General features: G+C 41.9%; 1 protein-coding gene across 1 annotated transcript in view; it reads right to left on the reverse strand.

Moving 5' to 3' along the window:
• LOC105481061 (sushi, von Willebrand factor type A, EGF and pentraxin domain containing 1) overlaps positions 1–2758 on the reverse strand; it is a 224458-nt gene extending 221700 nt beyond the window's left edge. The window contains exon 1 of the mRNA XM_011740343.3: positions 1550–2758. Coding sequence (XP_011738645.2) covers positions 1550–2080 — 531 coding nt within the window. The 5' untranslated portion in view covers positions 2081–2758. The remainder of the gene's footprint in view (positions 1–1549) is intronic.
• Between the last annotated feature and the right edge of the window lie 23564 nt (positions 2759–26322).

Here is a 26322-nt window from a genome sequence, read left to right on the forward strand (position 1 = left end):
AGACCTCTTTGTCATACCATACACAAAAATAAATTCCAGATGGATTAAGCTGCTACATGGAAAACTATTTCTCTGATTTGGGAAATGAGAGAGCTATTCTAAAACTATGAATATAGGATCTTAAAGAAAATGTTTGATAGATTTGAGTGTATAAAAATGTAAACCATTCATCTAACAACATTTCCATAAACAAAAATAAAAGGCAGTGAACTGGAAAAACATTTGCAGCATATACACAAAAGAATTACTGGCCTCATATATAAAGAGCTTTGGCAAATCATTAAGAAAAAAAATAAGCCAATGTGCACTATAATGGCAAAATGGGCAAAAACTATGATAATTATCAAAGGACAAAATACAAATGTCCAGTAGATGTACTGGAAAATGTTCATCCTCAAAAATCAAAAATGTGTATTTGCTAAAACGATGCCTCTATCACATCTTAAATTGACAAAGATATTAAAAGATAGTATATGATATTGGTGAATATGTGACAAATTTACTGCTGGTATACTCTGCTGATGAGAATATAAATTTATACAACCCTCCAAGGGAGAAATGGACAATATGTATCAAGAAGTTACAAATGTTCCTAACCTTTAGTTCGAGAACTCTTACAGAAATTCTTCCTAAAGATGTAAACAAAAGAGTCCACAAATATTTATGTTCATGATAACTTAGTAAGGAAAAATCCTAAGTGTCCAACAATAGATGATTGTTGCATGCAATGGAATAGTATGCAGCTAATGTAGAACATTTTAATTAGAATATAACAAATGAAAAATGTAGGCTACAAAACAGCAAGATACCAATTTGGTTAAAAGTATGAATGGATGCACATACTGGGCAACTGTTCAACAACCTGCAAACAATGGCTTTTTTAAAATGATGAAATTTTAGGTTTTTCTTTTTTCCCTTTCCCTCCTTTTTGTTTAATTCATTCTACAAACACTGGTTTGCTATTATGTGTTAGAATTTCTATATGTTCCTTTTTTCCCCACTGAATATGAATTAATTTGTAACCAGAAAAACAGACACATTTTCTAAAAGTCCGACGTCCCAAACTGACTTCCTCTTCCAGATGTTAAAAATCTAATAGAGGATTGGAGCAAAAATAGGAAGGGCAAGAATCTTACATTGAAAGCATAACATAACTTTAAAAAGAATTGGGGTTACGCTCAGATCACTCCATGTCCTACCTTTAGAAACACTTTGTAAACCATACTCACCTGTTTCAGCTTGGATGCCTCTGCTCCTACAAATACGAATGTGATTAGCGTCTCAAGGATCCCTTCCTAACAGGTCCTCAAAGCCAACTATTTAAGGAACCTGACATCTCTCTAAGCGTTTAAAAATCCATTATCCCATTGGAGCCCCCACAATAATAACAGGGGGGTTAGCTATGACTCTAGTTTTGTGGATGGGGACGCCGGACTTGGGGAGGTTATGCCTTGCCCCTGACTGAACCCCGGGTTAGAGACGGGCAGGCAGCGGTGAGTGGGAAGGGCCTGGGGACTAGGGCCGGGGCCGGGAGGGGCGGGCACCTTACCGCGGCTTGCTGGAAGGCGCCCTTGGTGTAGGTGCCGCCACCCCGGTAGGAGATGGCAGGGATCTCTTGGAGGAGCAGCGCGCACTTGTGCTGGCGCGCGCGGCGGGTGGAGATGTAATCGACGCGCGGCACCACGTAGTTCTTGGACGAGAAGGTCACGATGGCCACGCGCGTGGCCGTGGGCACCACGGGGAAGTCGGACAGCAGCTTGCGGACGAACATGAGCTCGCTGCGGAAGTTGACTTCGCCCACGCTGGACGAATCATCCACCAGGAAGACGAGTTCCAGGCGCTCGCTGAGCTCCCGCAGCCGCCGCACGCGTCGCCGGAACGCCTGGCCCAGCCGCTCCACTCTGCTCCCCGCCGCTTCGTCGCCAGGAGCCGGCGGCGCTGGGAGACTCCCGGGGGCCCCCGGCGCGGTCTCGGGGAAGAGGCGGAAGCTGAAATTGCGCGACGGGGACATCTGCTGAAAGGTCGCCCAGCCCGAAACGAGCGCCAGACCCCAGCAACAAAAGGCCAGGCGAGGCCACATCGCGCTGGAGACAGAGCGGCTGCCCCGGAGCGCAGGCGGCGGCTCCGGCGGGAAGAGGCGCCCTGCGGCCCGACTCGCAGAGGGGCGTGCGCGGAGCGGGGCGCGGGGCAGCGGCCAAGAGCCTCAGCGCCCTTTCATCTGACACTGGGGACAGACACAATCCAGACTCCTCAGCAGCTCGGAAACTCCGGAGGGAACGGCGCGCGCTCTCTACCCCTCTCGCTCTCCTCTTTTTTTCTTCCCTCTCTCCTCCTCCTCTCTCTCCCTGAAGCCTATAAAATGTTTGAAGGAAAGGGGGCAGTCAAGAAAAATCTCCCGCTTCCCTCCTTCTCTCCCTCTCTCCCTCTCCCCGCTCCTGTCTCCTTTCTGTATCTCTGACTCTATCTCCCTCCTCCCCCTCTCATTCTCCTCCCGGGATCAAGCCAAAGGCTCGGAGATTCCATGACACCAGAACCCCGCGTCTGTCAGGCTGTCAACATTCCCGCAGCAAGCGCACCAGCGCCGAAGCCCTGATTGATCCCATATGTCTGGCAGGAGCTGCAGAGGAATTCACTGGAGATGGATCCAGATACCGAGAGTGCCACAGTAATTGGAAACACTTTGTAGACGAAAACATAGACGCGGGCTGGCCAGGGAGTTGAAAGCATCCTTTGAAAACTGCTTGCTCACCTTTTGTGTTTCTCTTCCCCCATTCAGTGTCCCAAAGCCCTCACCAAATAGATGATTGTACAATTTTCCTGATGGGGATTTCTAATCAGTGGTGTGTGTGAGCGTGCAGACCCTTGAGGGCCCCCTCAGATCACACCATAAAGGGGTTGCATCTAACCTTATGCATTCCATAGGAATGATTTGTCATGGTGCTTCAGTCGTGAATTTATTCATTCTTTCCTGATTTTAACAAATACTTTTTGAATGCCCATTGTGTGCCAGGAGCTATGTGAGGCACTGTAAATATAAGGAACAAAAATTGACACGGATTCTATCCTTAAGGAACTTAAACGGTAACAAGTCAGGTGACCATTAACCAGATAGTAACATACAAAATATATGTAATGACAACTGACCATGCTAAATAAAGGAGAGTTTAGGTAGACAGACTTGACCTTGGAGAGGCCGGAGAAGCCTTCTCTGAGGACGGAAAGTTTGTGCTGAAATCTGAAGCATGAGTAGGGGGTCCCTGTGCTGTTGATCTATTTCAACAGATAAGATCGACCTGGCTTTGAATGATACCTGGCATATATCTGCTTTGAAACAAGTTGCTACCTGGGGTGGTTTTTCCCAAAGCAGGACCCCCAAAGGGGATAGCGCACGGGTAAAGGAAAGGTGCACTTTGCATGAGGGTGGGACCTTTGGTTAAAAGATTCCAGCTAGGAGTCAGGAATCCTGTGTAGATCAGCCTACAGTTATGTAAACCACCTGAACTGAGTCACTTCCAATCCTTGGCTCAGCATCAGTATCTATTTCATGATGGAATTCAGTGATCTCAGTTTCCTCTGTTTCTAATAGTGAAAGATTTAACTCCATCTGTACTTACCAAAATACTTTCAGTGACAAGCATCACAATGTATTGGTTAATACGTTAGGGCTCTGGCATCAGTTTTCCTGGGCGAAATCATGACTCTGCCATTTACTAGTTGTATAGCCTTGACTCAGTTTGTTCATTTGTAAAATGGAGTAATAACGGTAACATATTAAGGGCTGTCGTAAGGATTAAGTCATAAAAAAGTAAAATTCTTAGGACAGTGCTTGGAACATAGGAGGTACTCAATAAATGCTGGCTGGTTGCTCTTATTGCCACCTTTAATCATGAATGTTCTTCAAATTATTTTCCTAACAATACTTTATTGACCACCTACTATGTCCCAGCATGTAAGATACTGAGGATTTAAAGGTGAAAAAGACTGAGTTCCAGTCCTCCAGAAGTTAAAAGAACATTAGAAAAGAACATAGATTTGCAAACAATTACAAAGCAGTAGGATGATTGCAAAAGCAGAGAAGAAGGAGCAAGGAGGAGAAAGATCTCATTCTTCCTGGGAAATGAGTAAGACCTCATTTGAGTTGGGACTTTTTTTAAAAAAAAGAGAATGGTTTTCCAAATTTCGTCTACTCTGTGTTATTTAAAACACATCATCAAGCCCTTTATGTGCAAAGCACCGTGGCATCTGCAATGTGTGCCATCTCCTGTGTTCCCCGCACAAACCAAGGAGGTATGCAATTGCTTTAGAACTCTTGCTGCAAGTAAGTGGCACCCAGTGTCTCCTCATTTAAACAAAAAGGGGTTTCTTTGTTCCTATAACTAAACTAGGGAAAGAGCAGAGGGTAGAGCTGGTCTCAAAAAGGCTTGGAAAAGTAAATTAAAAATAGGTCTTTAATTTTTCTCTCACTTTGGCTTCTCTTTGGATGCCACATTTAGTCTCTTCTTCAGATTTATAACCTGAGAAAGACTTTTACCCCACAAACTCAAGTTAATAGTATTTTGAGAGGTCTGCCATAGGCCTAGGCATATTCAAAGCTCTCTGGATAATTCTGACACATGCCCTGAGGGTGAATGCCTAAGAACAGCACTCTGGCATTGTGTACCTCCAACAAGATGAACAGTCAGGCCTATGTTACTTATCCTCATGGTAAGAGAATGGGGACACATCAATTAGAGAAGTCCTGCCTGAGTGTTATTAAGACTGCTGCTCCAACTCTTGCCACTGCTTCCCAGTGCTCTGTAGTCCCTTCTACTCTCTAGTCTAAAGCAGTGGTTCCCAGCAGGAGGAATTTGCATGTCTCACTCCCAGGAATCTTAGGCAATGTCTGGAGACATTTGGTGGATGAGGCAGTACTACTGGCATCTAGTGTATAGGGGTAAGGGGTGCAACTAAATCTCCTACAATGCACTAGCAGCCCCCACAACAAAGAATCATCTAGCCCCAAATGACAATAGTGGTGAAGTTGAGAAACTTGGGCCTATACCACAGTAATAGATGCAGAAGATGATAAAAACTTGTTAGACTAAAAATTAAGATTAGAAAGGCTGGGCACAGTGGCTCACACCTATAATCCCAGCACTTTGGGAGGCTGAGGTGGGTGGATCATTTGAGGTCAGGAGTTGGACACCAGCCTGACCAATATGGTGAAACCCTGTCTCTACTAAAAATACAAAAAAAAAAAAAAAATAGCTGGGCATGGTGACACATGCCTGAAGTTCCAGCTACTCGGGAGGCTGAGACAGGATGATCACTTGAACCCAGGAGGTGGCAGTTGCAGTGAGCCGAGATCGCACTACTGCACTCCAGCCTGGGCGACAGAGTGAAACTCTGACTCAAAAAAAAAAAAAAAAAAAAAAAAAGAAAGAAAGAAAGAAAGAAAAAGCAACTTAAAGGTATAGAAATGACAACATGGACCTGAAGTGCAAAAAAACCTATCCTGACTTCATCTCATGAAATAAAGACTTCTGGGGGAAAAAAAAAATGTATGGGTGGGCTAGGGCAAGAGGCATGCATTATATTCTTCTCACCACCTAACTGTGATTCAGAGTCCCACATTTTGTTCAATCAGGAATGGAACCTCAATCCTGTCTACCCATTGGGACCTCTGCTTTAGTTGAGGACACCAGCTCTACCCTCACTTCACAGCACCCATCTTTCTACATTGAAGCAGATACTGTGAACAGATAAGTTGCAATGTGCATTTGGGGAAGGATGGAAGAGGGACCAAGGAAGAAAGCAGAGAGAGGTGCTGGCAAAGATCCACCTGAGATATACCAAGCATCAAGTCCAGTCATGGGAGCAGAGGCAGGAAAAATGTCTGTTTCCACGAATGCTAGTTGTCATGTTTTGTTTTGTTTTGTTTTAAAAACAAAACTATAACACAGTATCAGTGAATCACAGTGGCAGGCAGTGAAGATAGGAGGAAGATGCCACCTTGTGACTGCATTATGACTGTATTTATAAGAATATCTTTCTGCCGTGAATTTAACAAAGACATTCTCTCACATGCAGAGGTTGGGAACATCTGCCACTCTATATTTTTTCTTCTTTAAAATTGTTTTTTTGGGGGAACAGGTAAGTTCTTTAGTGATGATGTGTGAGATTTTGATGCACCCATCATCTAAGCAGTATACACTGAACCCAATTTGTAGTCTTTAATCCCTCAGCCCCTTCCCACCCTTTCCCCCGAGTCCCAAAGTCCACTGTGTCATTCTTATGCCTCTGCATCCTCATAGCTTAGCTCCCGCTTATGAGTGAGAACATACGATGTTTGGTTTTTTCATTCCTGAGTTACTTCACTTAGAATAATAGTCTCCAATCCCAGCCAGGTTGCTGCGAATGCTATTAGTTTATTCCTTTTTATGTCTGAGTAGTATTTCATCATTCACAGTTTCTTATCCACTCATTGATTAATGGGCATTTGGGCTGGTTCCACATTTTTGCAATTGCAAATTGTGCTGCTATAAACATGCCTGTGCAGGTATCTCTTTCTTTTCCTCTTTTCTTCTGCTATAAACATGTCTGTGCAGGTATCCTCTTTCTTTTCCCACCCAGTAGTGGGATTGCTGGATCAAATGGTAGTTCTACTTTTAGTTCTTTATGGAATTGCCACACTGTTTTCCATAGTAGTTGTACTAGTTTACAATCCCACTAGCAGTGTAGAAGTGTTCCCTGTTTACCACATCCACCTTAACATCTATTATTTTTTTATTGTGACTATTCTTGCGGGAATAAGGTAGTATCTCATTGTGGTTTTGATTTGCATTTCCCTGATCATTAGTGATGTTGAGCATGTTTTTATATGTTCATTGGCCATTTGCATATCTTCTTTTGAGAATTGTTTATTCATGTCCTTTGCCCATTTTTTATGGGATTGTTTTTTCTTTCTTGCTGATTTGTTTGGGGTCATTTTAGATATTAGTCCTTTGTCAGATGTATAGATTGTGAAGATTTTCTCCCGCTCTGTGGGTTGTCTGTTTACTCTCCTGTTTATTTTGCCATGCAACAGCACTTCAGTTCAATTAAGTCCCAGCTATTTGTTTGTATTAATATTTATTTATATTTGTTGCATTTGTTTTTGGGCGCTTGGTCATGAAACTCTTGCCTAAACCAATGTGTAGAAGGGTTTTTCCAATGTTATCTTCTAGAATTTTTATGGTTTCAGGTCTTAGATTTAAGTCCTTAATCCATCTTGAGTTGATTTTTGTATAAGGTGAGAGATGAGGATCCAGTTTCATTCTCCTACATGTGGCTAGCCAATTATTCCAGCACCATTTGTTGAATAGGGTGTCCTTTCCCCACTTTAGCTTTTTATTTGCTTTGTCAAAGATCAGTTGGCTGTAAGTACTTGGATCTGTTTTGGGGTTCACTATTCTGTTCCATTGGTCTATGTGTATTTTTTATACCAGTACCATGCTGTTTTGGTGACTATGGCCTTATAGTATAGTTTGAAATCAGGTAATGTGATGCCTACAGATTTGTTCTTTTTGCTTAGTCTTGCTTTGGTTATGCAGGCTCCTTTTTGGTTCCATATGAATTTTAGAATTGTTTTTTTTTTTCTAATTCTTTGAAGGATGATGGTGGTATTTTGATGGGAATTGCACTGAATTTGTAGATTGCTTTTGGCAGTGTGGTCATTTTCACAATATTGATTCTACCCATCCATGAGCAAGGGATGTGTTTCCATTTCCATTTGTTTGTGTTGTCTATGATTTCTCTCAGCAGTATTTTGTAGTTTTCCTTGTAGAGGTCTTTCACCTCCTTGGTTAGGTATATTCCTAAATTTGTTTGTTTGTTTGTTTTTGCAGCTATTGTAAAAGGGGTTGAGTTCTTGATTTGATTCTCATCTTGGTTGCTGTTGATATATAGGAGAGTTACTCATTTGTGTACATTAATTTTGTATCCTGAAGTTTTGCTGAATTCATTTATCAGTTCTAGGAGTTTTTTTGGAGAAATCTTTAGGGTTTTCTAGGTATAGGATCATATCATCAGCAAACAGCAACACTTTAACTTCCTCTTTACTGATTTGGATGCCCTTTATTTTTTTCTCTTGTCTAATTGCTCTGGCTAGGACATCCAGTGTATGTTGAATAGAAGTGATGAGAGTGGGCATCCTTGTTTTATTCTAGTTCTCAGAGGGAATGCTTGCAACTTTTCCCCATTCAGTATTATGTTGGCTGTGGGCTTGTCACAGATGGTTTTTATTACATTGAGGTATATCCCTTTGTATGCTGATTTTGCTGAGGGTTTTAATCATGAAGGCGATGCTGGATTTTGTCAAAAGATTTTTCTGCATCTGTTGAGATGATCATGTGATTTTTGTTTTTAATTCTGTTTATGTGGCATATCACATTTATTGACTTGTGTATGTTAAACCATCCCTATATCCCTGATATGAAACCCACTTGATCATGGTGGATTATATTTTTGATACATTGTTGGATTCAGTTAACCAGTATTTTGTTAAGGATTTTTGCATCTATGTTCATCAGGGATATTGATCTGTAGTTTTCTTTTTTGTTATGTACTTTCCTGGTTTTGGTATTAGGGTGATACTGGCTTCATAGAATGATTTATGGAGGATTCCCTCTGTCTCTATCAATACTATTGGTACCAATTCTTCTTTGAATGTCTGGTAGAATTCAACTGTGAATCCATCTGGTCCTGAAGATTTTCTGTTGGTAATTTTTTTAATTATCATTTCAATCTCACTGCTTGTTATTGGTCTCTTCAGGGTATCTAATTCTTCCTGATTTAATCTGGGAGGGTTGTATCTTTCCAGGAATTTATCTATCTCCTCTAGGTTTTCTAGTTTATGCATGTAAAGGTGTTCACAGTAGCCTTGAATGATCGTTTGTATTTCTGTGGTGTCAGTTGTAACATCTCCCATTCTATTTCTAATTGAGCTTATTTGGATTTCCTCTCTTCTTTTTCTGGTTAACCTTGCTAATGGTCTATCAGTTTTATTTATCTTTTCACTTTTTCTTTCATTTATCTTTAGTATTTTTTGTTTGTTTGTTTCAGTTTCATTTAGTTCTGCTTTGATCTTGGCTATTTTCTTTCTTCTGCTGGGTTTGGGTTTGGTTTGTTCTTGTTTCTCTGGTTCCTTGAGGTGTGACCTTAGATTGTCTTTACTCTTTCAGACTTTGTGACGTACACATTTAGGGCTATGAACTTTCCTCTTACACTGCCTTTGCTGTATCTCAGAGGTTTTGATAGGTTGTGTCACCATTATCATTCAGTTTGAAGAATTTTTAAATTTCCTTCTTGATTACATTGTTGAGCCAATAATCATTCAGGAGCAGGTTATTTGATTTCCATGTATTTGCATAGTTTTAAAGGTTCCTTTTGGAGTTGACTTCCAGTTTTATTCCACTGTGATCTAAGAGAGTACTTGCTGTAATTTCAGTTTTCTTAAATTTATTGATTCTTGTCCTGTGGGCTATCATCTTGGAGAAAATTCTATGTGCTGATGAATATAATGTATATTCTGTGGTTATTGGGTAGAATGTTCAGTAAATATCTGTTAAACCCATTTGTTTCAGGGTATAGTTTAAGTTCATTGTTTCTTTGTTGACTTTCTGTCTTGATGACCTGTCTAGTGCTGTCATCGAAGTCCCCCACTAAAACGTATTGAGGTCTATCTCATTTCTTATGTGTAGTAGTAATTGTTTTAAAAATTTGGGAGCTCCCATATTAGGTGTATATATATTTAAGATTGTGAGGTTTTCCTGTTGGACAAGGTTTTTGTCATTATATAATGTCCCTCTTTGTCTTTTTAACTGTTGTTGCTTTAAAGTTTGTTTTGTCTGAAATGAGAATAGCTACTCCTGCTTGCTTTTGATGTTCATTTGCATGGAATGTCTTTTTCTACTCCTTTACCTTAAGTTTATGTGAGTCCTTATGTGTTAGGTGAGTCTCTTGAAGGCAGCAGATGGTTGGTTACTTCTTACCCATTCTGCAGTTCTGCATCTTTTAGGTGGAGCATTTAGGCCATTTACATTCAATGTTAGTATTGAGACGTGAGATACTGTTTCATTCATTATTCTATTTGTTGCCCATATAACTTGGTATTTTGGGTGTTTTTAAATTGTATTTTTGTTTTATAAGTCCTGTGAGATTTATACTTTATTTTTTAAAATTTATTTATTTATTATTTTTTGAGACAGAGTATCCTCTGTCACAGGCTGGAGTGCAGTGGCATCATCTCGGCACACTGCAACCTCCACCTTCCAGGCTCATGTGATTCTCCTGCCTCAGCCTCCTGAGTAGCAAGGATAACAGGCACCTACCACAATGCTTGGCTAATTTTTTTTTTTTTTTGTATTTTTAGTAGAGACAGGGTTTTGCCATGTTGGCCAGGCTGGTCTCGAACTCCTGACCTTGGTTGATCTGCTCACCTTGGCCTCCCAAAGTGCTGGGATTACAGGTGTGAACCACCATGCCAAATTTCATTTGTAAATTATCATACAGTAATATTGAGTTTTTTGTGTGTAGAGGTCCATGAAATCAGGAACTGTTCTGTATCCTAATTGTGGTTGTGGTTATGTAACCACAGATCCAATTGTTTTGTAATCAGAATACAGAACAGTTTCACTGATTAAAAAACTGCCTTTATAGTTACACCTCACCTCACCCCAATCCCTAGCAATCATTGATCTTTCCTTCAACATTATAGTTTTGTCTTGTCAAGAATGACATGTAAATGAAATTAAACAGTATGTAATTTTTGGAGACTGATGCTTTCCACTCAGCATAGTAACCTTATCTAAGTGTTTGTGTATAGGCCTTTGTGTTAATTTATTTTTCAGTTACTTAGGGTAAATACCCGGAGGTGAAATTACTAGGTTATTTGCTAAAAGTGTGGTTTCATTCTAAGAAATTGCCACAGTGTTTTCCTGAGTGGTGCAGGCACCATGTCGCCTTCATAGTAGGAATGTATGAGAGTTCTAGTTGCTTTGCATTCCATTCAGTATTTGGTATTCTGTGTGCGTGTGTGTATACGTGTATATATACAGATATACATAGGTATATATATAGACACACACACACACACACATAGATGTATATGTATACACACACACATATAACCATCCAAATAGGTGTGCAGTGGTCTCTCATCATGGTTTTAATTTGCATTTCCCAAATGGATAATGATATTGACATTGATATTAACCTTTAACTCCTGAATTTCCAAGTTTCCCTCTACTTGCTTAGTAAATATTTGTAGAGCAAATCTACTAGCAACAAATCCTCTTAGTTTTCTTTCATCTGAAAATGTATTTATTCCATTTAAATTCCTGAAAGACATTTTTGCTGGATATATAATTCTGGATTGATAGTATTCCCGTTTTCTTTATTATCTCAAATATACTATTCAGCCAATTCAATAAGTTTTTATTTTCAGTTATTATATTTTTCAGTTTAAAATTTTTCACTTCCTTCTTCATTGCTTCTGTTTCTTGCATGAAACTTTGTATTTTTCCATTTGTTTCAAGAGTGTTTGTGATTGCTTGTTGGGTCATGATATGATAGCTGTTTTAAAGTTTTTATGATGTAATTCTAAGATCTTTCATCTGGGGCCATCTTTTCCCATACAAACTGTCCTTTTTTGGTAGGACAAGTAATATTTAATCATATCCTGAATATTTTAATATTATGTTATGAGATTCTGGGTCTTCTTCAAATCCTATAGAAAGTGCTGATATTTTGTTTTAGTTGACAGTTAACCTGGGGAGGCTCAGATAACAAGATGTAACCAACCTTCTGTGGGTATTGATTCCAGTGTTAATTCAAGTTTCAAAGTTTCTGCAATACTATTAAGGTTTTTCCTGTGTGTGAGCTCCTCACTGGTCAATCTGGGATATTGGTAGTATTCTATCTGAGATACCCTAACTAATCAAGACCAGATTCATGGACAAGCAGCTCAAAGAGTAAGCCCAGAAGTTCCCAAGCCCTTTGCTCCCCACATGTCCCCCATTACATTCTGGTTTTCTGGGCTCCCTTTTCCAGACCTCTGCCCCTGAAGCTGGGACTTGAATTATCCTGCTCTCCTGCACACTTCTGTGAGCGTCCTTGCATCTGGGTCAAATAGGAAAACAGAAGCATAGGAAAGTCAAGGTGAAACTATTTTAAAATCAATTCCATCTTAAAACTAGCAAGGACATTCCTTGTCAGTCACCACCAGTAGTCATAAGATGTTTACAGTAGGGAAGCAGTTCAGTAATGCCTGCAAGGGCAAATTCTTACAAGAGCAGAATGTCCAGATGTCCTGATATTGCATAACAATATATGCTTTTAAGATAGTTATAGCCATGCTTTGATGTACTTACGCACTAAAATGCTAAGAACAACGTTCTTTCAGTCAACTCAACAAAGCATTAAATTTTGTCATGTTTACATTAAGGAACCAGTTCAGGAATCCCTGCAAGGACAAACTCTTACAACAGCAGAATGTCCAGATGTCCTGATACTGCACAATATATGTTTTTAAGATAGTTATTGTCATGCTTTGATATACTTATGCACTAAAATGCTATGAATAACTTTCTTTCAATCAATTCAACAAAGTACTAAATTTTGTCATGACCACACACCTGCATGCAGACACAAGTAGCTTAGCTTTTACATAGATAAGACCCCTATATGAGAAGGGTTTTAAACAGATGGCACATTCCTCCTCTTGCTTTCTGAAGACACCCTGTTGTGCATCTGAGTAACTTTCAATAAACTATCTCTTCTTACTGCACTCTGTGACGTGTCTTGAATTTTGAATTCCTTCCTGTGTGAGATCCAAGAACCCTCTCTTGGGATCTGGATTGGGACCTCTTTTTCTGGCATCAAAATGACATGAGGACCAAGAGGTTTTGCCCCCATCCTCCTAGATTTACAAGTCCTCCATTAAGAGAAGAAGGTTCTTTTTCCTCCAAGGTTTGGCTCCTGCAGATTCCTGTTGCATTACAACCTCTACCATGGCTGCCACTGTCAAGAGATTGCCTAAGGGTGGGGAAGTAAGAAAACAGAGAGAAGAAAAACAAATGGAATTTCTCTCTTTCCCATTCTCTAAGGTAGAATTTGAATGCCACTTCTGGAGCTCTCTGTCTGGATCCATGATTACTTGGGGTTTCAGGCTGTGTTGAATTAATACCAGAGGATCCTAGAGGGAAATAAAACTGGTAAACTCCCTACTGCTTCCATGGCACTTTAAATTCTAACCTTCTCCCCAAAACCACCTGCTACTATTAACTTTTCAGTGCCCTCAAATAATGGCTCCATGCACTCTACAGATTTTATAGCTGTGTAACTGCTCAGTGGGTTTGACTTGCCCACTGCCTAGACAGAGCCGATTCATCAAGACAGGGGAATTGCAATTCAGAAAGACTAATTCATGCATAGCCAGCTGTGCAGGAGACCAGAGCTGTATTATTACTCAAATTAGTCTCCCATAGGCATTCAGAGATCAGAGTTTTTAGGGACAATTTGGTGGGTGGGGGAAGGCCAGTGAGTTGGAAGTACTGATTGGTTGGGTCGGAGATGAAATCATAGGGAATTGAAGCTGCCCTCTTGTGCTGAGTCAGTTCCTGGGTGGAAGCCACAAGATCAGATGAGCCAGTTTATTGATCTGGGTGATACCAGCTGATCGATCAAGTACAGGATCTGCAAAATATCTCAATCACTGATATTGGGAACAGTTTAGAGAGGGTCAGAATCTTGTAGCCTCCAGCTGCATTACTCCTAAACCATAATTTCTAAACTTGTGGCTAATTTATTAGTCCTGCAAAAGCAGTCTAGTCTCCAAGCAAGAAGGAGGTTTGTTTAGGAAAGGGCTGTTATCATATTTGTTTTAAACTATAAACTGAGTTCTTCTGAAGTTAGTTCAGCCTATGCCCAGGAATGAACAAGGACAGCTTGCCGGTTAGAAGAAAGATGGAGTGGGTTAAGTCAGATCTCTTTCACTGTCTCAGTTACAACTGTGCAATGGTAGTTTTAGCTACATTCAGTGGGATGAGCTGGGCTGAATACCTAGTTGATGGGATAATCTGTGCACCAAACCATCATGGCACACTTTTACCTATGTAACAAACATCCACATCCTGCACATGTACCCTGGAACTTAAAAATAATTTAATTCAGAATAAATGGATTTAAGTCAGGGTGGATGGAGTGTGCTTACTCCATTTTACTCAGAACTAGATTCATTATGTTTTGAATAACAATTGTATTTTTTCCCTCAATTATTATTACTATTATCTTTAAATAGAGAAAGGGTCTTACTACGTTGCCCAGGTTGGTCTTGAACTCCTGGACTCAACTCATCCGCCTGCCTCCATCTCCCAAAGTGTTGGGATTATGGGTGTGAGCCACTGCGTCTGCCCCTCAATTACTCTTTAAAAGTTATCTGTTCATTTAAAGTTGGGTACTTCTTTTTTTTTTTTTTTTTTTTTTTTTTTTTTTTTTTTTTTTGAGACGGAGTCTGGCTCTGTGCCCCAGGCTGGAGTGCAGTGGTGCGATCTCGGCTCACTGCAAGCTCTGCCTCCCAGGTTCACACTATTCTCCTGCCTCAGCCTCCCGAGTAGCTGGGACTACAGGTGCCCGCCACCACGCCCGGCTAATTTTCTTGTATTTTTAGTAGAGACGGGGTTTCACCGTGTTAGCCAGGATGGTCTCGATCCTGACCTCGTGATCCGCCCGCCTCGGCCTCCCAAAGTGCTGGGATTACAGGCTTGAGCCACTGCAGCCGGCCAAAAGTTCGGTACTTCTTAAGAAAGTTTTAGTAATTCATATTTTCTTAGGAAATTGTCCTTAAATTAACACATCTTAAAATTTATTAACCAGAAAATGTGAGTAGCATGTGCTTTGATTTATTGTATCCTCCTTCATATCTGTGATGTTAGTTTGTTCCCAATATTGTGTATATGTAATTTTACTGTTTTTTTCTTAATTGCACCTGTGAATGTTTTATCTATGTTGTTATGCTTTTTAGGGAACAAATGCTTAGACTCTTTGTTTTCTGATACATTCAATTATGCTTTTATTCTGAACAATGTCTTTTGTAGTTCCTTGACTTAAATCCATTTATTCTGAATTAACTTTTATTTTAAGTTCCAGGGTACATGTGCGGGATGGTTTGGTGCACAGATTATCCCATCAACTAGGAATTAAGCCCAGCACCTATTAGCTATTCTTCCTAAGGCACTTCCTCCTCCCACCCTCCACCCTCTGACAGGCCCCAGAGTGTGTTTCCTGACATGTGTCCTTGTGTTCTTATCATTCAGCTCCCACTTATAAGTGAGAACATGGGGTGTTTGGTTTTCTGTTGCTGCATTAGTTTGCTGAGGATAATGGCTTCCAGCTCCATCCGTGTTCCTGCAAAGGACATGCTCTTATTCCTTTTCATGGCAGCATGTATTCCATGGCATATGGCATATATGTACCACATTTTCTTTATCCAGTCTATCATTGATGGGTATTTAGGTTAATTCCATGCCTTTGCCATTGCAGTGCTGCAATGAACATAGGAGTGCATGTATCTTTATAATAGAATGATTTATATTCCTTTGGGTATATACCCAGTAATGGGATTACTGGGTCCAATGGTATTTCTGTTTTTAGGTCTTTAAGGAATTGCTACACTGTCTTCCACAATGGTTAAGCTAATTTACACTTCCCCCAACAGTGTATAAGCATTCCTTTTTCTCCACAACCTCGCCAACATCTGTTGTTTTTTGACTATTCAATAGCAGACATTCTGACTGGCTGAGATGGTGTCTCATTGTGGTTTTGATTTGTATTTCTCCAATGATCAGTGATGTCATCTTCTTTTCATATATTTATTGGCCACATGTATGTCTTCTTTAGAGAAGTGTCTGTTCATGTCCTTTGCCTACTTTTTAATGGTGTTATCTGTTTTTGTTTTTTTCTTGTAAATTTGTTTAAGTTCCTTATAGACTCTGGATATTAGACCTTTGTAGAAGGATAGATTGCAAAACTTTTTTCCCATTCTGTACGTTGTTTGTTCACGCTGACGATAGTTTCTTTTGCTGTGCAGAATCACTTTAGTTTTATTAGATCCGATTTGTAACTTTTTGCATTTGTTGCAATCGCTTTTGGTGTTTTCTTCACAAAATTTTTGCCATGCCTATTATGTCCTGAATGGTATTGCCTAGTTTTTCTTCTAGGATTTTTATAGTTTTGGGTTTACATTTAAGCCTTTAATCCATCTTGAGTTGATTTTTGTATATGCTGTAATGAAGGTGCCTAGTTTCAGTTTTCTGCATATGGCTAGCCAGTTCTCCTAGCACCATTCGATAAATAGGGAATCCTTTCCCCATTGCTTGTTTTTGTCAGATTTGTCGAAGATCAGATGATTGTAGTTGCACAGTCTTATTTCTGGGTTCCCTATTCTGTTCCATTGGTCTATGTGTCTGTTCTCGTACCAGTACCATACTGTTTTTGGTTACTGTAGCCTTGTAGTATAGTTTTAAGTTGGGTAGCATAATGCCTTCGACTTTGTTCTTTTTGCTTAGGATTGTCTTGGCTACTAGGGCTCTGTTTTGGTTCCGTGTAAATTTTAAAATAGTTTTTTTTTTTTCTAATTTTGTGAAGAATGTCAATGGTAGTTTAATGGTAATAGCATTGAATCTATAAATTGTTTTAGGCAGTATGGCAATTTTCATGATATTGATTCTTCTATTCAAGAGGATGGTGTGTTTTTCCATTTGTTTTTGTCATCTCTGATTTCTTTGAGAAGTGTTTTATAATTCTCGTTGTAGAGCTCTTTCACCTCCCTGGTTAGCTGTATTCCTAAGTATTTTATTTTATTTTATTTATTTTATTTTATTTTACTGTGGCAATTGTGAATGGGATTGCGTTCCTGTTTTGTCTCTCAGCTTGACTATTGTAGATGTATAGCAGAAATGCTAGTAATTTTTGTATGGTGACATTGTATCCTGAAACTTTGCTGAAGTTGTTTATCAACTGAAGGAGTTTGGGGCCAAGACTATAGGGTTTTCTAGATATAGAATCATGTTATCTGAAAACAGTGATAATTTTATTTCCTCTCTTCCTATTTGGATGTCCTTTATTTCTTTCTCTTGCCTGATTACTCTGGCTGGGACTTCCAATCCTATGTGAATGGTGAGAGAGGGTATCCTTGTCCTGTACCAGTTTTTAAGGAGAATGCTTCCAGCTTTTCCCTATTCAGTATGATGTTGGTTTTGGGTTTGTCATAGGTGGTTCTTATTATTTTGAGGTATATTTCTTCAACACCTAGTTTATTGAGAGTTTTTAACATGAAGGAATGTTGAATTTCATCAAAAGTCTTTTCTGTGTCTATTGAGATAATCATATGGCTTTTGTCTTTAGTTCTGTTTATGTGATAAATCACATTTATTGATTTGTATATGTTGAATTAACTTTGCATCCTAGGGATGAAGCCAAAGTGATTGTGGTGAATAAGCTTTTTGATGTGCTGCCGGATTTGGTTTGCCAGTATTTTATTGCAAATTTTTGCATCAATGATCATATTAGTTCATTTTCACACTGCTACAAAGACATACTAGAGACTAGGTAATTTATAAAGAAAACAGATTTAATTGACTCACAGTTCCACATGACTGGGGAGTCCTCAGGAAATTTGCAATCATGGTGGAAGGGGAAGCAGGCATGTCTTATGTGGTGGCAGGTGAGGGAGGGCATGTGAAAGAAGTGAAGGGGAAAGAGCCCCTTATAAAACCATCAGATCTCATGAGAACTAACTCACTCACTAACATGAGGAAAGTATGAGGGAAACAAACCCCATGATACAACCACCTCCCACCAGATCTCCTCTTTAACACCTAAGGATTACACTTTGAGATGAGATTTGGGTGAGCACACAAAACCAAACCATATTATTCTGCTCCTTGCCCCTCAGAAGCCCACATCTTTGCACATTTCAAAACCAATCATGTCTTCCCAAAAGTTCCCCCAAAGTCAACTCATTCCAGCGTTAACCCAAAAGACCAAGTCCAAAGTCCCATCTGAGACCAGGTAAGTCCCTTCCACCTAGGAGCCTGTAAGTAGCAAGTTAGTTACTTCCAAGATACAATAGGGGTACAGACATTTGATAAATGCTGCCATTCCAAGTGGGAGAAATTGACCAAAACAAAGGGGCTACAGGCCCCATGCAAGTCCAAAATCCAGCAGAGCAATTATTAAATCTTAAAGCTCCAAAAGAATCTCCTTTAATTCCAATGGCACATTGATGCAAAGGGTGAGCTCCCATGGCCTTGGGCAGCTCTGCCCCATGGCTTTTCAGGGTAGAGTCCCCTTCCCCAGCTGCTTTCACTGCTGGTGTTGAGAGTCTGTGGCTTTTCCAGCCACATGGTGTAAACTGTCAGTGGATCTAGCATCTGGGTTCTGGAGGATGGTGGCCCTCTTTTTATAGCTCCACCAGGAAGTGCTCCAGTGGGGACTCTGTGTGAGTGTTTCAACCCCACATTTCCCCTTTGCACTGCCCTAGCGGAGGTTCTCCATGAGGGCTTTTCCTCTGCAGCAGACTTCTGCCTGGACATCTAGACATTTCCAAATGTCCTCTGAAATCTAGGTAGAGGTCCCCAAACCTCAGTTCTTGACTTCTGTGTACCCATAAGCCCAACACCATGTGGAAGCCACCAAGGCTTAGGGCCTGCACCCTCTGAAGCAATGGCCTGAGCTGTACCTTGGCCCCTTTTAGCCATAGCTGGAGCTGGAGTAGCTGGGACACAGGGTACCAAGTCCCTAGACTGCACAGAGAAGGGGGAACCTTGGGCCCAGACCATGAAACCATATTTCCCTCCTAGTCCTGTGGGTCTGTGATGGGAGGGGCTGCCATCAAGATCTCTGATATGCCCTGGGAGACATTCTCACCAGTGTCTTGGGGATTAACATTTGCCTCCTAATTACTTATGCAAATTTCTGCAGCCAGCTTGAATTTCTCCCCAGAAAATTGGTTTTTCTTTTCTATCACATCATCAGGTTGCAAATCTTCCAAAATTTTATGCTCTGTTTCCTTTTTAAACATAAGTTCCAATTTCAGATTATCTCTCTCAAGTTTAAAGTTCCACAGATCTCTAGGGCAGGGGCAAATGCCTGCCAGTCACTTTGCTAAAGCATAGCAAGAGTGACCTTTGCTCCAGTTCCCAAGAAGTTTCTCATCTCCATCTGAGACCACCTCAGTCTGGACTTCATTGTCCACATCATTATTAGCACTTTGATCAAAACCATTCAACAAATCTCTAGGAAGTTCTAAACTTTCCCACATCTTCCTGTCTTCTTCTGAGCCCTCCAAACTGTTCCAACTTCTGCCTGTTATCCAATTCCAAAGTAAAGCTGCTTCCACCATTTTTGGGTATCTTTATAGCAGTACTCTCTATACCAGTACAAATTTACTGTATTAGTCCGTTTCACACTGCTACAAAGACATACCTGAGACTGGGTAATTTCAAAGGAAAAGAGGTTTAATTGACTCACAGTTACACATGACTTGGGGAGGCCTCAGGAAACTTACAATCATGGTGGAAGGGAAAGCAGGCATGTCTTACATGGTGGTAGGTGAGAGGGAGCATGTGTGGGAAGTGAAGAGCCACTTATAAAACCATCAGATCTCAAGAGAACTTGCTCACTATCACGAGAACATCACGGGGGAACCACCCCCATGTTCTAATCACCTCCCACCAGGTCCCTCCCTCAACACCTAGGGATTACATTTTGAGATGAGATTTGGGTGTGGACACAAATGATTTCTGCCTTAATTTCATTATTTACCCAATGGCCATTCAGGAGCAAGTTGTTCAGTTTCCATGTAGTTGTGTGGTTTTGAGTGAATTTCTTGGTCTTGAGTTCTAATTTGGTTGCACGATGGTCCGAGAGACTGTTTGTTATGATTTCAATTCTTTTGTATTTGCTGAGGAATGTTTTACTTCCGATTATGTGTTCAATTTTAGAGTAAGTGCCATGTGGCGATGAGAAGAATGTATATTTTATTGTTTTTGGGCAGAGAGTTCTGTAGATATCTATCAGGTCCACTTGATCCAGAGCTGAGTTCAGGTCCTGAATATCTTTGTCAATTTTCTGTCTCAGTGATCTGTCTAATAGTGTCAAGTGGCAGCCTTCTCCTTCCTCTGGAAACTCCATCCCAGATGGGTATTGGACTGTTGTGGGCCTGAACGTGTCTGTAGCAGGTGGCTGGAGACCCCTGTTGGGAGGTTTCACCCAGTCAGGAGGAATGGGATCAGGGAATCATTTAAAGAATCACTCTGGCACTTTTTGGTAGAGCAGCTGTGCTGTGTTGGGGATCCTTTCAGTCCCAGATCGGTGTGGGCTCTTCAGGGCTGGCAGGCTGGACTGACTGAGAAACTCGAACAGCCAAGGTGGCAGCCTGCCCTACCCCCTACGCACTCCATCCCAGGAGGAAGTTAGAGCTTTGTTGACCTTAGAACATAGGTGAGGAGTGGCTTGATGTCCCAGCTGGGAGGACCTGTCCCATGAGCACAAGTGGCTCAGGAGTCCCATTTAAAGAAGCAGTCTGGACACAATCTGGCAAAGTAGCTGTGCTGCACTCCAGAGACTGTTTCTCATCTGGACCGTTTGGAGCCTCCCAAGCCAGTGAGCTGGAACAGCTGAGTTGACCAAATCACAGAGATGGTGGCCGCCCCTTCCCACAGGAGCTCCATCCCAGGGAGAGATCAGAGCTCTGTCCATACAAAACTTGCTGGGGGTGCTGTAGCCTGGGAAGGGAGGTCCTGCCCATTGAGAAGTGGACTGGGGTCCTGCTTAATGAAGCAGTCTGGCCATGATCTGGCAAAGCAGCTGTGTTGCACTGGGGGACCCTTCTTCGTCTGGACCATTTGAACTCTCCAAAGCTGGTGGTCTGGAAGACTGAGTTGGCCAAACCACAGAGATGGCAGCTGCCCCTCCCCACTGGGAGCTCCATCTCAGGCAGGCTCCACTCTGTTGCCATTGGCAGGCTGGAATTCCAAGTCAGTAGGTCTTACCTTGTGAGGTGCTCTGGGAGTGAAGCCCACAGACCAACGCTGCTAGGCTCCCTGGATTCAGCCTCCTTCCTAGGGGTATGCACCCACCTCTTGCCTTGCCAAGGATCCTAGGGTCGAATATGTAAAGATCCTGGGTCTCTGTGCATGCCTGAGCGGCTGCTCTGCCGAGATTCCGCACAGCTGTGTGTGTGGGACCCAGGCCTCTGGTGGTGTGTGCTCACAAGGGGATCTCCTGATGCAAGGGTTGCAAAGATACGTGAAAGAGGCGTGGTTTCCCAGACATGGTTGCACAATGACTCAGGGCTTCCCTTGGCTGGGGGTGGAGGGTTCCCTTGCCTCTGTGCCACTCCCGGGTGGGCCATCGCTCCACCCTGCTTTTCTTATTTCTCTATGGGTCAAATTGTTTTCCTAGTCAGTCCCAACACAAGAACCCAGATATTTCAGTTGAAGGTGCTGTATTTACTTTTCCCTTATTCTGCTTTTTAAATAGAGCTTTTACAGATAAAATTTTCCATTAACTAAATCTTATGTGAAGTGTCCTTATTATTTTCTAAACAATCTACAATTGGAGGTTTTATTTTCCTCTTTTGCCCAGAAATTATTAAAATAATGGTGTGTTTTATTTTTATGTTGTTAACTCCAAGTGTTTATTTGTATGTTGTTTTTTTTTTTAACCTATTTTTAATTAATTCCTGACTTTATTTCACTGGAGTTAAAAACAAGCCTGTACATCCTCTGTTCTTATTGAAATTTCTTGTGGCCTATTATATGACATGCAGTAAAACATACCATTAGATTTTGAGAAAAATAAACACTTTTGGTTGTAAGATATGTATAATTTATCTTATAAATCAACATTATTATATACATTATCCAATTGCTCTATATCCTTAGTCACTTTAAACTATTCCATCTGTTTGAGGCTGAAAGTTTGTTAAAATCTGGTACAGTTTTTGACCATTTATATTTGTATTTTTCCAGGGTTTGCTTTATATTTTTATGATGTTTTAAATTTTATGCATAAATGCTCATATTTACATATTACTGTGAATAAACATTCATTTATTAACAATGTAACTTCATAACTTTAATAGCATAAAACCAGTCTTTTTATTCATCTCATATATTTACCTTGAATTCTATCTATGTCTGGATGACAGTGCAGCTTTCTTTTTTTGCAGGAATAAAGGGGTTAATATAGGATGCAGACTTTATACAGTAGTTGGGAGAACCGTAGGAGTGAGAGTCAGGGACATCACCAGCAGAGATCAGGGAATCCGCCACCACAGATCTGTGTCTGAAACAGCTGGACGGCACTTCCGCCTTTATTATACTATTACTACTATTATTATTATTGTCATCATCACCATCGTTACTACTTAGGATTTGCTTGATATTTCTTTACTCATTCTTTTTACCTTTTTAGTCTGTCTCTCTTTGAGATGCATTAGGATATTAACCCATTTTCACGAATTGCTGTAACTAATGCATTTAGTTTCCTGTCACTTTATTCTAGGTTCTTTACTTTTAATGAATGTTTGCCTCCTTCCTTTGTGCCCTTCCATTTTATTTGCAGGGTAGATTGGTCTCTACTCCTCAGTTCCATGGGAAGAATTGCTTCAACACTGCTTAATTTGGGGCTCAGCCTTGTGACTTCCTTTACCAAACAAGATGCTCACAGAATCACACAAGCTTGGGCTTGAAATGTATTAGCACAGTAAGCTCTCTCTTGAACCTCTGTTTTTGCCACAAGAAAAAACATGCCTGCATTAGCCCATTGGTCCCAGGAGACAGAATGGAGATAAGGAATGCAAAGCCAAGTCTCCGTAGCCCAGCCCATAATAGCCAGGTGCAGGAGGGCCCCCAGCTGAGATGAGTAGAGCGACTCCGCCAAGCCCCGCCACTCTACGTGCAGGTGAGCTTATGATCGCACATACTAACATTTATGGGGTTTTGTTATTCCATTTGTGGATGTGTAGATGTACATGTGTATTCATCTCTATGTGAATATAGATAACAGACAAATTGTATAACCATGAACTTGGATGTTGTGGTAAACACTGTTAGTTGGGTCCCCAATAATCACTCCCATCCCCTTTACCCTTGACAGGTTCTCACTACTACAGTGGCTGAAGAAAACAAAATCTTATTTTCTCAGAACCTCCACTTGCCGGACATCGTCATGTGATCCAATATGACCAAAGAGACTTAAGGGGAAGTCAGTTGGATGCTTCTTGGAAAGGTTTTTCATCCCTGAGAAAGACAGGGAGTTCAATGAGACCTTTTCCTCAATGGTTCTCTCCAGTCCCTCTAATACAAACACCCTAGTTTCTGCCTTTTGGGGGGCCCTGTGAGAACATAATGCCCTGAGCTGTCACAGTCTGCTTGTGACCTGAGGTGAAAGGGCTCAGAATGAAAAGCTAGCGTAACACTGGTTGTTGTCCACAGAGCCAACTCTAGGACATCTATTCGTGTTGACTTTCAAAATCATCAGGCAAAATCTTTTATTTCTTATTAATAATTTAGGACATTTCTTATCCATAGCCTTAATCATAAACGCTATGTAGACTTTTCTCCTCTTCCCAGTGTGGCCTTTGCCTTTCTATATGGAGAGACCAAGGGACCAGTTCCGCATTGGCTGCTTTTAGGAAGTAGAAGGGTGTACTTGCTTCTTGGCCCTAGATTTCTCATTTGAGAAGTGTCCTTTTGTCTTTATTTTCTCCACTGTGGTTTCAGATCCAGTGTATTTTGGAACATTAGGCGAGGGCCCCATGGGCAGAGACACCTGGTCCCTTGAGCAGCTTTTAGGAGAAGGAAATTTCCCTTGAGGATGAGTCATGCCTTGCATCCAATCCCTGGCTTGGATGTCTGTCACTCAGCCTTCTGCCCCTCACCCACACAGTCCCTGGTACAGCCTTTGGTTGGGTATCTTGTACAGCCTCTGTTCCACGAAGTCAGTGGGACACAGCTGGGTTGAGGTCAGTGAGTCACTTGCCTTGAGCACAAACTTAATGAGGTCCCAACAACTTTAGTAATTGAGATAAATGACATCCTAACGCAATATTTTTAAAATAGCAGAATGAACGCAAACAAATGATTAACAAAATATCACAATTTTAATTAACAAAAGGATCTGCCCTGCATTTGCATGACTTGCCCTCACTTGTTCCACCCTCACTCTCGCCATTCAATGGGCATTCTCTTACCATGCTCTTCTGCCTCCTTGTGCCACCAGAACACTGTACTTTTCGAGTCCTGCACCAAAACAGAAGCTTAATTTAATCCAGAGATTCAGAAGGGAAATACAGAATAAGCTAAACCTAACGGAGTGAAAAAAAGAGAACATTCTCATCTCTTCGGCTCTGGCAAGATGCCAGGCAATCTGTGCCAATATCCCAGAATCGCCTGTCGAGCTTTTACTAGTAACATCAAGGTTCCCACATCCTGGTGTGTTCAGAATTGGTGGGTTCTTGGTCTCAATGACTTCAAGAATGAAACCACAGACCCTATGGTGAGTGTTACAGTTCTTACAGGCTGTGTGTCTGGAGTTGTTTCTCCTGGTGGGTTTGTGGTCTCGCTGGCTTCAGGAGTGAAGCTGCGAGTGAAGCTGCAGACATCGCGGTGAGTGTTACAGCTCATAAAAGCAGTGCAGACCCAAAGAGTGAGCAATAGCAAGATTTATTGCAAAGAGCAAAAGAACTAAGCATCCACAGTGCAGAAGGGCACAGCAGGCACCCCCCTTGCTATTGCTGGCTGCGCAGCCTCCTTTAATTCCCTTATTTGCCCCCACCCACATCCTGCTGATTGGTCCATTTTACAGAGAGCTGATTGGTCCATTTTACAGAGAGCTGATTGGTCCATTTTGACAGAGTGCTGATTGGTGCATTTACAATCCCTGAGCTAGACACAGAGTGCTGATTAGTGCATTTACAATCCTTTAGCTAGACACAAAAGTTCTCCAAGTCCCCACTAGATTAGCTAGACAGAGCACTGATTGGTGTATTTACAAACCTTGAGCTAGATACAGAGTGCTGATAGGTGCATTTACAATCCTTTAGCTAGACACAAAAGTTCTCCAGGTCCCCACTAGATTATCTAGACACAGAGCACTGATTGGTGTATTTACAAACCTTGAGCTAGATACAGAGTGCTGATAGGTGCATTTACAATCCTTTAGCTAGACATAAAAGTTTTCCAAATCCCCACTGGACTCCGGAGCCCAGCTGGCTTTGCCTAGTGGATCTGGCCCTGGGGACACAGACGGAGCTGCCCGCCAGTCCCGCACTGCGGACTTGTACTCCTCAGCCCTTGGGCGGTGGATGGGACCGGGCACCGCGGAGCAGGGGAGGCTCTGGCCTCGCGGAAGCCCATGGGCTGCGGTAGTGGGGGTGGCTCTGGCATGGCGGGCTGTAGGTCCTGAGCCCTGCCCCATAGGGAGGCGGCTGAGGCCTGGTAAGAATTCGAGCATGGTGTGGGCAGGCCGGCAGTGCTGGGGGACCCAGAGCCCTGTCCGCAGCTGCTGGCCCCTGTGCTAAGCTCCTCACTGCCCGGGGCCGCAGCGCGGCCAGCCGTTCCGAGTGTGGGGCCACCAAGCCCATGCCCACCTTTAACTCCCGCTGGCCCTCAATCTCCGTGCAGCACGCAGCCCCGGTTCTGCCCGCACCTCTCCCTCCACACCTCCCTGCAAGCAGAGGGAGCCGGCTCCAGCCTTAGCAGCCCAGAGAGGGGATCCCACAGTGCAGCGGCGGGCTGAAGGGGTCCTCAAGCGCACCCAAGCCGAGGAGGCACCGAGAATGAGCGAGGGCTGCTAGGTGTTGTCATCTCTCACTGGGTACAAAACGCCTCCTCAAGGCTGGTTACCTGCCCCATGCAGATGCTGGCATTTAAAATGTTTTGTCGGCCGGGCATGGTGGCTCATGCCTGTAATCCCAGCACTTTGGGAGGCCAAGGCAGGCAGATCACGAGGTCAGAAGATCGAGACTGTCCTGGCTAACACAGTGAAACCCCGTCTCTACTAAAAAAAAAAAGTACAAAAAATTAGCCAGGTGTGGTGGCAGGCACCTGTAGTCCCAGCTACTTGGGAGGCTGAGACAGGAGAATGGCATGAACCCGGGAGGCGGAGCTTGCAGAGAGCTGAGATCACACCACTGCACTCCAGCCTGGGCGACAGAGCGAGATTTCGTCTCAAATAGTAATAATAATAATAATAATAAAGAAAATGTGGCCGGGCGCGGTGGCTCAAGCCTGTAAT

Source organism: Macaca nemestrina, chromosome 14 (genome assembly GCF_043159975.1).
Source record: "Macaca nemestrina isolate mMacNem1 chromosome 14, mMacNem.hap1, whole genome shotgun sequence".
Classification (NCBI taxonomy): domain Eukaryota; kingdom Metazoa; phylum Chordata; class Mammalia; order Primates; family Cercopithecidae; genus Macaca; species Macaca nemestrina.